We start from the raw sequence: 14,264 nt of genomic DNA on the forward strand, positions 1-14,264 counted from the left end.
CTCTCTCTGAGTATGTGTGTATGTGTGTCTGTGTATGTTGGCACCTGCCTGTGTGTATTGGTATGGAGACCAAAGCTTAACTTAATTTTGGGTCTTTCACTATTGCTCTCCATTTTATTTGTCTGTTTGTTTACTTTTTTTTTTTTTTTTACTTATTTAATTGAGGCATAGTCTCTCTCTGAACCTGGAGCTTATCCTTCCGGCTAGACAGGCTGGAAATCCACCTGTCTCTGCCATCTCTTACTGCTGGACCACCAGATGTACACATGTCCTTTCCATGGGTGTTGAAGATCCAAACTCAGTTCTTTGTGCTTGCACATCAAGCATCTTTCCCTCTGTGCCATCTCTCTTCCCCAAAAATTTAACTATTAACTTAAATTTAGCTGCTGACAGGCCACCTAAAAATCACCTTAAACAGACTGCGTTTGGCAGAAAAACAACACCTAACAATTCCAGAAGACACACGATCCCATGAGAAGGAGTCCCAGATACAAAGTGGACCATTATATTCCAGTCTCCTAAATAGGGGCAAAAACCATGCTCAGGGCTCCATTAACATAACATGCACAGGCAAGAATAGAGCTGGCAAATAAATGAAAATGTCTCTAAGAAGTTGGAACGGTCCACAAAGGGTAAGTCACCTTACTCTCCTCCCTTGTGATGATGAAAGTGGCCCTTGGTGTCTTGCTTTGCATTGTGCTCACGCCCATTTTACTGCAACTGTTTACTGAAGAAATTATCTGTTTCCTACTATAGTATGGAAATTTCAATTAACAAAATGACTTTTATAAGTTCCCAAAAATCCCCTAGTGGGGGATAATGTAGCTGTCACCAGAGACTAACAGGACCCCATTTACTTTATTCTGGATTGCTGGGAAAAGCCAGGCAAAGGTCTTGTGTGATTTCTCTTTAGGTCGTAAAACAAAATTGATGTGAGGCTAGCTTTCAGGCACTTAAGGTTGGTTTATATACTACGGGCTGACTCGATGCACTAAAGCCATCCCTTGTGTATCAGAACTTCTACCAGCAGCACAGGAACAGAGAGAATAAGCAAAGGTTCTCCCAGGTGATTGCTAAGCCTTGCAGATCTTTCAGCCTTCTGAGTGGTTTTGACCCTTTCTTTAGCAATGATCTAAGTAAATGAAAAGTACTGCCCAAACTAAGGGAGAGATAGCATGTCACCGCTGCCATGTCACTGAAGGAAAACAGCTGCTGTTAGCATAATTTACATGTGATTAAGCCACAGAAATATGGGCTAAGAATGGAGTGAGAGATGATAAGGAACACAGGGAATTTTATCTGCACCATAAGGTTGCATTTTAGAGAGAGGGGATCATGTACCAAAGAAACTCCCAGTTATTATATTTAGTATAGAATGCCATGCATGTTTCACGTTACAGGTTGGATATCCCTTACCACAATGCTCTACATCTGAAGTATTTTAGATTTCACACATGATTGTAAAGGGGCCGGGGAGGTGGCTCTGTGGTTAAGAGCACTGGCTGCTCTTCAGAGAACCCAGGTTTAGTTCCCAATACCCACCTGGTTGATGGCTCACAACAGTCTGTATCTCCAGGTAGAGTTCTAGGGGACCTGATGGATGACCTCTTCTGGCTTCTGAGGATACTAGGCACACTTCTGGTACCCAGATACACATGGGGTCAAAACACCTATACATGTAAAATAAAAATAAAGAAACCTTAAAAAATATTTTCTAAGTCTTTTTACCAGTACAGCATCTCTAACCTGAAAAGCCCAAAACCCCAAATGTTCCAAGTTCTAAATGTTTTAGTATCAAGTTATACACTCACAGACACACACATACACAGATGTTCACATACACACACCACATTAAAAGAATAATTCATTTTGCTGTTAATCTGATTTTGTATTCTTCTAGAGATGTGCTACAGCCAGAAAGAGGCAGGGCCAGCTCTGCACAGCCCTGAGACACCATCATGGCCCCAGGTAGCAGCCCTGACCAGGGATGTCTGCATGGCCTTTGGTGGTAGCATGGGCTAGGGACATAGACAAAGACCTCCACTGCTCAGGGCCATGGAAAGAGCCCTTGGCAGCAGCATGGTCCAGGGCATCACCATGACCTCAGGTGGCAGCACAGACTATTCACATCAGGCTGTTCCTCACCACCCTCGTGTCTCCAGTTTTGCCTTTTCATAGTGCATAAACGGGCTCTTCTTCTCTTTCTCTTTCATCTCTCCACCACATGCTTGCTCATCACAGTGACATCTGGACCTCTGGGCATCTTTTGCTTCTGTGGTGGCGACTGGAGAGCAGGATGCAGCTCTTTGGTCCAATAGGACCACTTTTAAGTGCTTTGTATCTCTAGAAAAGAAGTTATTCCACCACCACCCCTTCCAGGGTTTTCACAACAGTGCTAATTTTCTCTTAAAATGAAACATGAAAGAAATTTCTCCATAACAAGTCATCAAATCAACTCCTTCTTGGTATTCTCAAACAAGAATCCCCCTCCCCCACCACACTCACTGTTCAGTTCTGTAGAGAGGGACCATGAGGAACTCTAAACTCGTGGATGTAATTTTACTTCATGAATAAGTACAATTCATTCACACAAAGCAAAATCCCAAACAGCTAATTGCTTCATTTGAAGCAGAAATGATTGTTTCTTGTTATTTGTGCAAAGCCAGCATCCCATGTAATCGCATAAAGCATTTGATAACACTGATTCCCCCAATAGGCAGAGATCATGTCCACCTGCTACACACGCAATAAAGTGTCAAACCTAAACAACAGTGGTAACGCCTCCTCTCCTGCCCCGCCTCCCCCCATAAGGCCTGTGTGAAATTCGCAATCAATTTCTGCCCTGAATGCTCAAGGTTTAATGCAAATTGGAAACAACTGCTTTCATGACAGACCACCACAGAGCAGCAGCTCAGAGACAGACCATGTCACTCCACCCATCTCCAGAGACTGCCCATCGTTTTGCCATGAATACTAGAATAAAACGGTAGAGGAACTAGGGGTGTAGGTCAGTGACTTAGCATGCAGAAGGCCCAATCCTCAGTGGGGACAAAAAGGGAGGGAGGGAGGGGCAAAGCTGCTTTAATAGTGTTCCTTTTTCAAAAAACCAGGGTAGAGGGGATGAGTGAGGGTAAAACACCTGCCTTGAACATCTGGGGACTAAAGTTCAGCTCCCCAGAACCCACATTAAAAACAAAACAAAAAAAAAAGCCACTGTGCAAAGTGGTTTACATATAACCCCACTACATGGGAGGCAGATATGGAACCTCTGCAGCAAGCAGGCTAGCCAAAACGAAGAGCAAAGACCAAAGAGAAAAGCGGGAGGTTCTGAGAGGCCCCACCTCCATGCATGAGGTGGGAAAACCTAGGAAGACACATGTACCTGCACATACTCTGGGCCCCCACATATGTGAATATATATACACAAACACCCCACACATGTACATGTACAAAACTAATTATTTACCAAATAAACTTTATTTTCAAAAAGAGTGTCACAATAGACATAGAAATTTAAATATTACACAGAGAGCAGCCAGGAGTCAAAGTATATACATGTGAAGTCACATTTGGTATTTGATTATTCGCACTAACGGGAGGGTGCAAAGGCATTGCTATACACAATGGCAGATGGCTTTAACAACCATTATCTCCAGGTATGCCTTTCTTTCATACTTTTGTTTGAAAGTTTGGCTGAGATCTGATAAAAATCCATGTAATTGAGCGGTCAAGATTCTTTCTTCTTCACTGCTCCAGCACAGATGGTGGTGGCAGCTTGGAACAAAGCAGCCTTCAAGACACACCACTGGTCCACGACACTCACAGGCCTTCTCACAACCTCCCCAGAAAAATGCCGATGGCAACAGTTACAGTTACCCCCGACATCTTCAAGAACAAGCCCTTGAGTAATTCTAGCCAATAACAATGTCAATGCAGAATTACTGTTGCAATACAGTGTCTACAAACAACAGGAAGTGACAGGAAAGGTGAACTTAGATGCCATAAGACATACACCTAACGCCTCTCACTGGGTTACTGGGAGGGTGACACACAAAGCAAGACTATTCTCAGAAACACAGACCTTCCTGGATCCTAAGGGAAGCTGTGATCAGCCGGGAACTGGCAGGAATTATCCCCAGAGGTGAAGATGCTAAGGGAAATGAGGACCAAGAGAGAGATACAAACTTGCTGCATCTTCATTAGCAGAGAAGTGGAAGGCTGAACTCAGGGACTGAAGGTGCATCTACAGCTTAGGCACCAAGGCTGGGCTCACCAGCCAATCTCTGAACAGAGCTTCTCACCTATAAAGAAGTACCCCAAGACCCAGCAGCTTCCCAGGGGTGTCAGACACCCCTAGTCAGGCAATCGTGCACATGTAAACTATGAGGAGCTATTCCTAACAAATGGAGATCTGGGAAGTTTGTTTTAAGATAAAAGCCAATTTGATTAAAAACAATCTAAAACACAGAAGTAGTAGTCATTTTTGGAAGCCAATGTGAGATAAAATGATAAACATCAGTGTTCAAACCCCGGTATTAATAGTAGCTGTTATTGGTTAGCCTTATTTTTCATGACTCAGAAATGGGGAAGTTTCATTGACATACTAATTTCTCCCAGGATTCAAAGCTGTTGCAAAGTAATATACTAGCTGTAAACTTTATTTATTTAAGAACCAGAAGGCTAACTTGGTAGCCTAAAAAGTAAATATTGATTATCAATACAACTCTCTGCCATGCCTGCCATATTTTGGTGTGTTGATTACGAGGAAACAAATATATTATTTGTCTGACTTATTGTAATGGTTTATTAGCCACTAGGACGTCTCTGACCACCTATTCATGAGTTGCTACCTCCCTCATTTATCAACATTATATATCTCCACAGTAAGGCCAGAGCTGTTAAGGAATAAGGTCCACCATATTCCTCCTGCCCAAAAGCAGGGACTCAAAAGCAGGTAAAGAAAAAAACCACTATAACATGAAAATAGCAAGCCTTGAACTAGTACAAAAGCTTTCAAATATGCCAGTAACTGGACTTTGAGAAGACAGAGGGAGGGAGAAGTACAGGACTCTGGTCCGTGCTACACCTTGTGTGTGTGCTGGGGTGTGTTTCCAGTTGCCATGCTACCATTAGAAAGAAGCAAGGAAGCAAAGCCAGCTCCCGTGTGAGCTCAGAAGCGGCCTGGGAGTCCTCTACTCAAAGACAACCGTTCCTGCCCAATAACTCACCAGAAAGATCCGATATTTACAAAGTCTCTGAGGTTCTTTAAATAATAGAAAAAGAATATAAAACTAAAAACAAGAAAGGCAAAGAGAAAAGCTTTGTTCAAAGGTGCTGCCTTTCCATTAGAAATGAACGTGTATAAAATGGCAGGCGCGTCCCTACAGTTCGTCATGCACATATGTAAATTCTCTGGCAGATATAAATCCATCTTTGTCTTCATCTTCTTTATCAAAAATATCTTCCACCAAAGCATCGTGATGGCTTTCATTCACCACGGCACCATGCTTCTCAAACTCCTTCTGTAAATACACTTTAACCTGCAAAAAAACAGCTGTAATTAACAGCTGGCTCTCATTAGTAACCCACATTGCATCACTGCCATGCTATAAAGCAAGAACAAAAATAACTCCATGACCCATTCCTACAGGAATTAAAACAAACTTTTGCTTTATGGCTATGTTGGAGACACCAAATATAATGCATCAAAATTATATATATATATATATATATATCTTTGCATCAAATACAAGGTTTTTTATTAAAACCTATTCCCTGCCTTTCTGCCTGTTTTTGAGATGTTGTCTCTCTCTCTCTCTGAACCTGTAGCTCACTGATTGCCACTCTGGCTGGCCAACAAGTAAGACTCCGGGAGCTCCTGGTCTCTACCGCACCACACACACACACACACACACACACACACACGCACGTGCGCACTCGAGCATGACCAGTGCTGGGATTGTGGCATGCACTCTCGCCCTCTACTTTTGTTTTGCAAGGTACTAGGGAATACCAGTTCAGGTCCCCAAGCTTACATGACAAGCACTAAATGCACAGAGCCATCTGCCCAGTCCGTTTGCTTGTTTTTAGCTGGATTCACTTTTATCCTTATAATTTCACATTAAGAAGCCAACATTTAATTTAAGAATCTGTAGTTCACAGCTCATTTAAATTTGCGGGTGTTCTTAGGAGTATGTGCAGGTGCTTGTCCACGCACGCACACGTGTACTTGTGTTTATGGAGGCCAGAGCCAACCTTGGATGTCGTTCTTTGGAGTCTTGGTTTTTGAGACATAGTCTCTCACCTGTAACTTGGTGAGTGGGCCATTTTAACTGGCTAGCAGTTTCTAAGGATCTGCCTGTGTCCACTTGCCAGCTCTAAGATTACACATACACCCTTCCACACCCAACAGTTTTTCCACCTTGGATTCTAGGTCTAGAACTTGGGTCATCGTGTATGAATGGCAAGTACTTCACTGACAGCTACCATCTCAGCTCCAATTTAAAGCAGTTTAAATTCCTGGATTATGCACCAATATCTTCTCTAACTCGAAATGGTATGTATTACTACTCTTCAAGTGTGAAAATGGTTTCTTTATTAACTCCACACAGTACAGTCAGCCACAGCTATTGCTACAACAATGTGTGTGAAGTCTTCCAGTCACAAAAGAATCAAGAGTGGCAAACAAGCCCAGAGAGATCTGCTTGCTGCAGGGTGCCATCAGCAAAATGTACTGATCAGGCACTAAGGAATAATGGAGGGCCCAAAGCAGGGGACACAGACACTAAATGTTATGAAAGTTCGACTTTATTTTGGTGTTTTATTTGATATGGCTTTCAAATTGTTTGTTATTCTGATTTACTTGAAAATTAAAATGTAGGATTTAACAACTGTTTGGGCAGCATTTTAAAGCGTTGAGAGAACTAACATAACTTTTAAATGTTTAGATACATATATATATATATATATATATATATATGCATTTTTCTGTTAGCCGTGGCTAATATTTTCACAGCATTATACTATAACTATTGAATAAAATGCACTTCAAATAAGTTGTTAACATCATAAAATCTTCCAGAAGTTTGTGAAATTTAATTTTTTAAATATTATTTTAAAATGTAACTTATAGAAGAGGAAAATTCTTTTTTTTAGAGTCATTTTTATTTTTATGAGGATTTGATGTTTGTCTGTGCACCATATGCATGCCTGGTGCCCACAGAGTTCAAAAACAGTCACCTGGCATCAGGTCAGCTAGAACTTGAGTTACAGACAGTTGTGAGCCACGTGGGTACTGGGAATCGAACCTGGGTTCTCTAGAAGAGCAGCCAGTGCTCTTAATCACCGAATCACCTCTCCAGCCCCAAGAGGAACACTCTTATGAACTATATTTTTAATGTGTGTGTATTTTTTGACATGTAATGATTAAAGAAGAATTTAAACAAATTATGCTATGTGGTTCCTGGCTTACTTGAATGTTATAACTCACTTTGCTGAAACTAAGAAGTAAATGTGTAATAGGAAATCCTCTATTGCCAGGCATGGTAGTGCATGCCTTTGATACCAGCAGAAGCGAGTGGATCTCTGCGTCAGCCAGGGCTTCATAGAAAAGCCCTGTCTCAAAAAACAACAGGGGTTAGAGAGATGGCTCAGCATTTAAGAGCACTGACTGCTCTTCCAGAGGTCCTGAGTTCAATTTTCAACAACCACATGGTGGCTCACAACCATTTGTAATGGGATTTGATGCCCTCTTCTAGAGTGTCTGAAGATAGTGACAGTATACTTATATACATATAATAAATAAATAAATAAATAAATAAATAAATAATTTTAAAAGGGGGGCTCTGGAGAGATGGCTCAGTGGTTAAGAACACTGACTAGCCTTCCGGAGGTCCTGAGTTCAAATCCCAGCAACCACACAGTGGCTCACAGCCATCTGTAATGAGAGCAGATGCCCTCTTCTGGTGTGCCTGAAAACAGCTACAGTATACTTACATATAATAAAATAAATAAATCTAGAAAAAAAGAACAATTTAAGCACTTAATACAATGGTAAAAAAAAACAAAAATTATAATACTAATCAAAAGCTAATGGTTTAAATATGTATCTATTATATATAATATGTAATATGTAATATACACATCATATATCAGAAACCATTTTTGGAAAGGCTTTACACTTCTTTTGTTTTGTTTGTTTGTTTGTTTGTTTGTTTGTTTGTTTTTTCAAGACAGGGTTTCTCTGTGTAGCTCTGGCTGTCCTGGAACTCACTCTGTAGACCAGGCTGGCCTTGAACTCATAAATATGCCTGCCTCTGCCTCATAAGTTCTGGGATTAAAGGCGTGCGCCACCACTGCCTGGCTGACTTTAAGCATTCATAATCAAGAGGTTTGAAACAATTATGTGCTAGAACCAAATCAGCTTTCTCTGATGAAACAAATAAGCAAACAAAGCGCCGTCAGCAGTGGGGCCTACAGAGTGACCACTAGTCCCAACTGTCCTGTAGCTGTGTTCCTCGGCCAGTTTGGCTCAGCAGCACATACTGAGACAAACACAGCTGTGCACTTGAAGGATGGCTGCTTTCAGATACACTGGTTTCATTGGGTTTTCTTTTCTTGGAAGAGTCAGAATCCTAGACATTCTTCCTAAAATATGATTCCAGTCTCCCTTTTTATTTGAACCCAAGTCTACGAGTAGAAAGAACTGTGTACCAGTTGTGATGAGGCCACACCAGCAGAGCCTGTGAACTTAGAAATCAAAGCAGGGTCTTGTGAGTGTCTATGCTACAGTTTTCTATTGTCTTTAAAATACAATGGAGGAGTGGGGAGATGACTCAGTGGCTGAGACCATTTGTGCAGAAGCATGAGGACCCAATTTCAAACGCCCAGCACTGCAAAAGGTGCATGTGCCTGCAACCCCAGCTGCAATGAGAAGAAAAGGAGAGATCCAAAACTAAGGCAGCCAAACTAGCCAAAATGACTCAGTGACAATCTCAAGGCAATAAGGCAGACAGCAGTGGGGGAAGACACCTGGTGTCCCGCTCTTCTGGCCTCTCACTCATGGGCATACACTCATGGGTGTACACACTGCACACTTGCACCACATATGCAAATCATATGCATAAAAACGCATAACCGAAATGCTGCTTCCAACTCCTCATGAAACTGCAACCCAACCTGTATCACCCTTTGCCATCCCGTCCCCATCCTCCCAGTATGGACCAGTGATCTCAGTCCTCTCTCCCTAAACTCTGACCTGTCAGTATGTGCTATTTATTTAGGGCAACGTGATATAATGCAGTTGGAGCAAAAGTAAGGTGGGGGAGGCCTGGGGGAGGGCAAGGGGGCCAGGAGGAGGAAACAAAGTTATTGTCTGAATTAATGCAGACGCTGTTCTGTGAATGATGGATGGGAGCTACTAAATAGTATGTACGTCTTTCCAACCTTTTGAGTCAGAAAAGGTGAACTAATAATATTTGTGTAAACACTGGAAAAATACATTAGAAAGTAATAAATGAGGTGAAGGGACCCAGTGAAGGCTGAAGAGGACATGGGCAGAGTAAACACTTCTCTTTTATGACGTGCTTAGGATTGATCTCAGAGCCTTGCGCATTCTAAGGAAATGCTAGGCCACTGAGTTCCATGCCCAGTTAAAGACTTCTTCGTATATATTATTAACTTCAATCAGTTGATTTTTTTTTAAGTCATGAGAATGTCATATAATTTTTTGTTTGTTTGTTTTTAGTGAGAGAGAATTACCTTTTATCTTGGACAGAGGGGAAAGGTTAACTGTTAACACCACAGCGTTTGAAACCCAGTGACAGGGACCCTAAATCCCACACTCAAGAAGCTGAGGCAGGAGGGTCACAAAGTCAAGGCATGCCTGGACATCACAGGGAGATCCTGTCTCAGTCAAAGCAACATGCAACAAAACAAAACCACAAAGAAACAAACCCATTAGTATTGGTCAAGTTCCCTTGGTCCCCAGTAATTTTGTTTGAGACAACATCAGTTCCTGGCTCTTAGAGTGAAGCTCAAAGCTGGGCGTGGTGGCGCACGCCTTTAATCCCAGCACTTGGGAGGCAGAGGCAGGCAGATTTCTGAGTTCCAGGCCAGCCTGGTCTACAGAGTGAGTTCCAGGACAGCCAGGGCAACACAGAGAAACCCTGTCTCGAAAAAACAAAAACAAAACAAAACAAAAAACCCACCAAGCATTCCGCTGGGACCTCGCTGACTGGGGTCAGGCAGAGAGAACCACAGACGTGTGTCTACCTCTGCTCTCTCTCCACAACAGCCTTGACGCCGGGGAAGGCTTGAGACACGGAAAAACCCTTCTTCTTCCTCCCACCTCAAAAGCCAGGCCTTCAGGTGGCCGAGGAAGAATTCCCCTCTGTGTAAAATCCAGAAATGCCCTCCCGAGGAGGCTGACTTGGACAGACTTGGCCAGGCAAACCGCCCCTTGGAGAGTTCTCTGAAAGCCATTCAACAGCCAGTCGGCCATCTTCGGCAGAAACCATCCACAGGGGAAAGTTCCCAGGACCCACGCGTGTCTCATGCAGTCATTACTGTCATGGAAGAAAGAAATGCTTTCCAAGATCCCTGGCTGACACAGTCAACGCTAAGCCCAGGAGAGAAGGGAAGCGCCCTAGAAGAGAAGGCACGCCCCTCAGCCAACACACTTCTCCCCTAAGCAGTGATTTCCTACCAAAAAAGGGCGACTTTCAAAGCACTTTGGGGAAAGCTGTAAATAATATTTTACCTAAATAAAAATTTCCTTATCACTTACTCTTTGAGAACTTATNTATAGTATAGTATATTTTATCATATTCTTTCCCGACCTGCAACTCTCCCAGATTCCCTCCCTCCATCCAATTTCATGTTCTTTCTCTTAAAAAAGGAACCCCCACCCCAGTGGAGACTTGATGCCCCAGAGAAGGAGCATGCTAGAGGGGTGAGGAGGGAGCGGGTAGCTGTATGGGCATAAAAGCACCCTCTTAGAGGCAAAGGTGGTGGTGGTGCAGTGGGATTCATGGAGGGGAGACCTCGAAGGAGGACAACATTTGAAATCTAAATAAATAAAATAATTAATTAAAAAATAATAGTAATAAAAAGAAATAGTTACAGCCTAGCCAGGTAAATATATTGCTATCAATCTCATTTAACTCTTCGCCCCTCACTGGAATAGGCTCATAAAAGACAACAAAAACCGGTAGAAAATTCAAGGCGGAAACAAGATTGTCAATACAGTGTGTGTATTTGGGAATAAAATGGCACAATCAGGTATAAAGAAGAGCCGAATGGGAGTTGATACAAATCAGTCTCAAGGTGGGGAAGAAAAGGAAAAACCCACTAAAAACCATGGGGTCCGATTTATGTTGGCCACTACTTCTGAGCTTGAGCCCTGCCCTGGGTCTGGCTGACATATCCATTGTCACTCCTTTGAAGAAAACTTGTTTTTCTTCTCCTGGCAGCTCAGGTATTTCTAAAAACGGGAGCTTAAAATAAAAGCAGAAGAAAAACAGAGGAGAGGCAGAAGGTAGAGTCACCTCTTGCTTAGAGAGTCTCCAGTCGTCATTGAGGTCCATTTCTTGAAACGACTCGTGGGACCTTGGGCCATTTCGAATTTCCAGGAGGTCAATGTTGAATATCAGTGTGCTCTCTGGGGGGATTTTACCTGATATGAGGAGGTGGGGAAATTTTTATTTACAAGATCTAAAAGTATTCATAACAAAATCAATTACAGTAGCAGACATTCTAACTACATTCAATGAAGAGGCGCTCTACCATGGTCACAGATAGTAGAAGTCACTTATTTCTAGATCACACTTTACCCAGGAAAGAAAAGTAGAACAGAGGGAGGAATAACCACCCAAACTGGCAGAAGAAAAGCACTGCGTTTGGGTAGCAGTAAAAACACATGCACAGGTGGATATGATAAAGGCCTTGACACTAACTTTCAAATACAATTCCAGGCCCTTCATGTCACACGTCAAGAATGACTTCTAAAGGACTTGAGTAATTCAGACTGAAATACATTATAAGAGATTTGATAATTTAGATCAGAAAGTCTTGACCCTCAAGTACACAGGGCTGTCACTACAGTGTCTACCACTGGGAGGCAGTATTTAATAGTGGGAGCTCTGTGAACATGGAGCGCAACTGAACTTCACATCTGCCACCTCTCGGCTTCTGTCCCTTATCTGTAAAATGATTGACAATTTTCTACCTTAGGTATCATGGAGAGGACAAAGGGGGAATATCCATACAAAAAAATAATACCCTCGGGGTTGTTCTTGATAAATAGGGACTGATGTTTCATGGTTTTAAAAGTAATAAAGGAACATTTAAATTTTTCAACAACTTAGGATACCTTCTGACATAGGACTTTATGCATTTATTTGTTGAGACATCTAATCAGAAAAGGGAAATCTAAATCAACTTCTGAAAGGAAACTAACACATCTTTAAAAGTTTAAAAAAAAAACTTGTTAAAAATCTGGGGATACAAACAAACAAAAACCCTAAGAGTCAAAGAAACAAACTTTCTTGGAATTTTAGGCTTTTTTTGTTGTTGTTCAAACTTGCTTTCTCTATTTAATATAAAGGTCAGGATACAAAGGTCAGGGTACAGAGGTCAGGATACACTTGTTAGACAAGACTTCACTGTGTCCCCATTTCCTCAAAGTTCTATGAAAGGGTAGTCAGTTTCTAAGAGAAAAGCACTCACAGGATGAGCCAAAGCTTACCGTTGCTGATGGAGACAGGGAAGGGACATGCACTAGACCGGTGGGAAAGCTGGTGTCTTTCCAAGGAGGCATGCAAGCATGTACTAAAATACTACAAAATTAGTGGTAAATACATAGTAGAAGAATTAGTTCCATGACACCAAAGGAAATAACTCAGCCTTAGATCTCTGCATGCTACGAAGTGAAGCTGAACTAACTAGGTCACGGACGACTACTCCTGTTGCATAGAGTTAGTACTGAAAGAGCAGAGACACGGGGAAGAGAAAGATTACATCTAGGCACTAGAGAAACCTCTTCTAGGATGCTCGATTTCCCCTGCAAAGAATATAATTAGAACTGAATGTGTTTAATAGCCACAGCAGCGGAACATAGCTTAGACAGCCAGACCTGCTTCGGAGTACATCATAGGCACATACAGCGCTTAACCTCCCTAGGAAACAGGCAAGGAATCTTGACCCATACTTTGTCAGTGGCTATGCTTGGCTGAAAAGTGCCATGAGGTCTATTACACCACATCAGACTGATTCTCTACCTGCTTCTGATGACTTCTTACAATTATTTTCTTCACACTATAAGAACTACGTTTTCTTCATAGAGAATTTGTAAGATAGACTCAGAAATGAATGTAATTCTCAGAATCACAGTACACTATTAATATTTTATCCAATGTGATCTGCTTTCCATGTGCATATACTTCCCATGGGGAAAGCTAGACAGACACAAAATCTATTTGCTACTTTTACATTGTACATCTTTCATAAAATTTTTTTTATTTTTTGCAAATGGCACTTTTAATAAGTGAGCTACATCTTATATGGCTAACCCCAATTATAACACACTCAAGTTAGTCCCAATTGGTTAATAACAACACAGTGGTTGAAGAAACTACCTCTGGGGCCAGCTGATAAGCATCACCCGACAGCCCTTGGAGCGCTACATGAATTCAGCTAAAATACCAGGTGTCAGTGCCTTGGAAAAAAATGCCACAAAAGCTGTGTGGACCACACACCTAGGCAGTGGTGGCATACACCTTTAATCCCAACACTCATAAGGCAGAGGCGGGCACATCTCTGAGTTAGAAGGCCAGCCTGGTTTAAAGACCAAATTCCAGGACAGCCAGGGCTACACAGAGAAACTCTGTTTTGAAAAACCAAAAATAAATAAATAAAATAAAATTAAGCTATTGAGAACTTTACAAATAGGTTTAAAAGCAAGAATGCAACTCTCCCAGTGAGAGCTGTGGTGTGGAAGACTTCCTGGCTGTAACTAGACACAGCCATCCATCAAACTACATCTGATGAACCTATCCCAAAGGTTCAAATCAAGACACTTTTCTTGCATTGTTAGAGCAAGATGGCAGGTTTCCTCTTGAGAGGGAAGCATTGGGAGCTGCACAGCAGAGAGGGTCACAGGGCAGGGAGGGTCACAGGGCAGGTAGGGTCACACAGCAGGGAGGGTCACACAGCAGGGAGGGTCACACAGCAGGGAGGGTCACACAGCAGGGAGGGTCACACAGCAG

At 42.2% G+C, this 14,264-nt stretch overlaps 1 protein-coding gene across 1 annotated transcript in view; it reads right to left on the minus strand.

Annotated features, from left to right (window-relative positions):
• Nucleotides 1–3,481: 3,481 nt before the first annotated feature.
• Nucleotides 3,482–14,264, minus strand: part of Fkbp14 (FKBP prolyl isomerase 14) — a 16,032-nt gene continuing 5,249 nt past the window's right edge. The window contains exons 2-4 of the mRNA XM_021164080.2: nt 12,746–12,750; nt 11,547–11,674; nt 3,482–5,540 (exon numbers count right to left, since the gene is read on the minus strand). Of these exons, the coding sequence (XP_021019739.1) occupies nt 5,382–5,540; nt 11,547–11,674; nt 12,746–12,750 (292 nt within the window). The 3' untranslated portion in view covers nt 3,482–5,381. The remainder of the gene's footprint in view (nt 5,541–11,546; nt 11,675–12,745; nt 12,751–14,264) is intronic.

The sequence above is a fragment of the Mus caroli genome, chromosome 6 (assembly GCF_900094665.2).
Source record: "Mus caroli chromosome 6, CAROLI_EIJ_v1.1, whole genome shotgun sequence".
Classification (NCBI taxonomy): domain Eukaryota; kingdom Metazoa; phylum Chordata; class Mammalia; order Rodentia; family Muridae; genus Mus; species Mus caroli.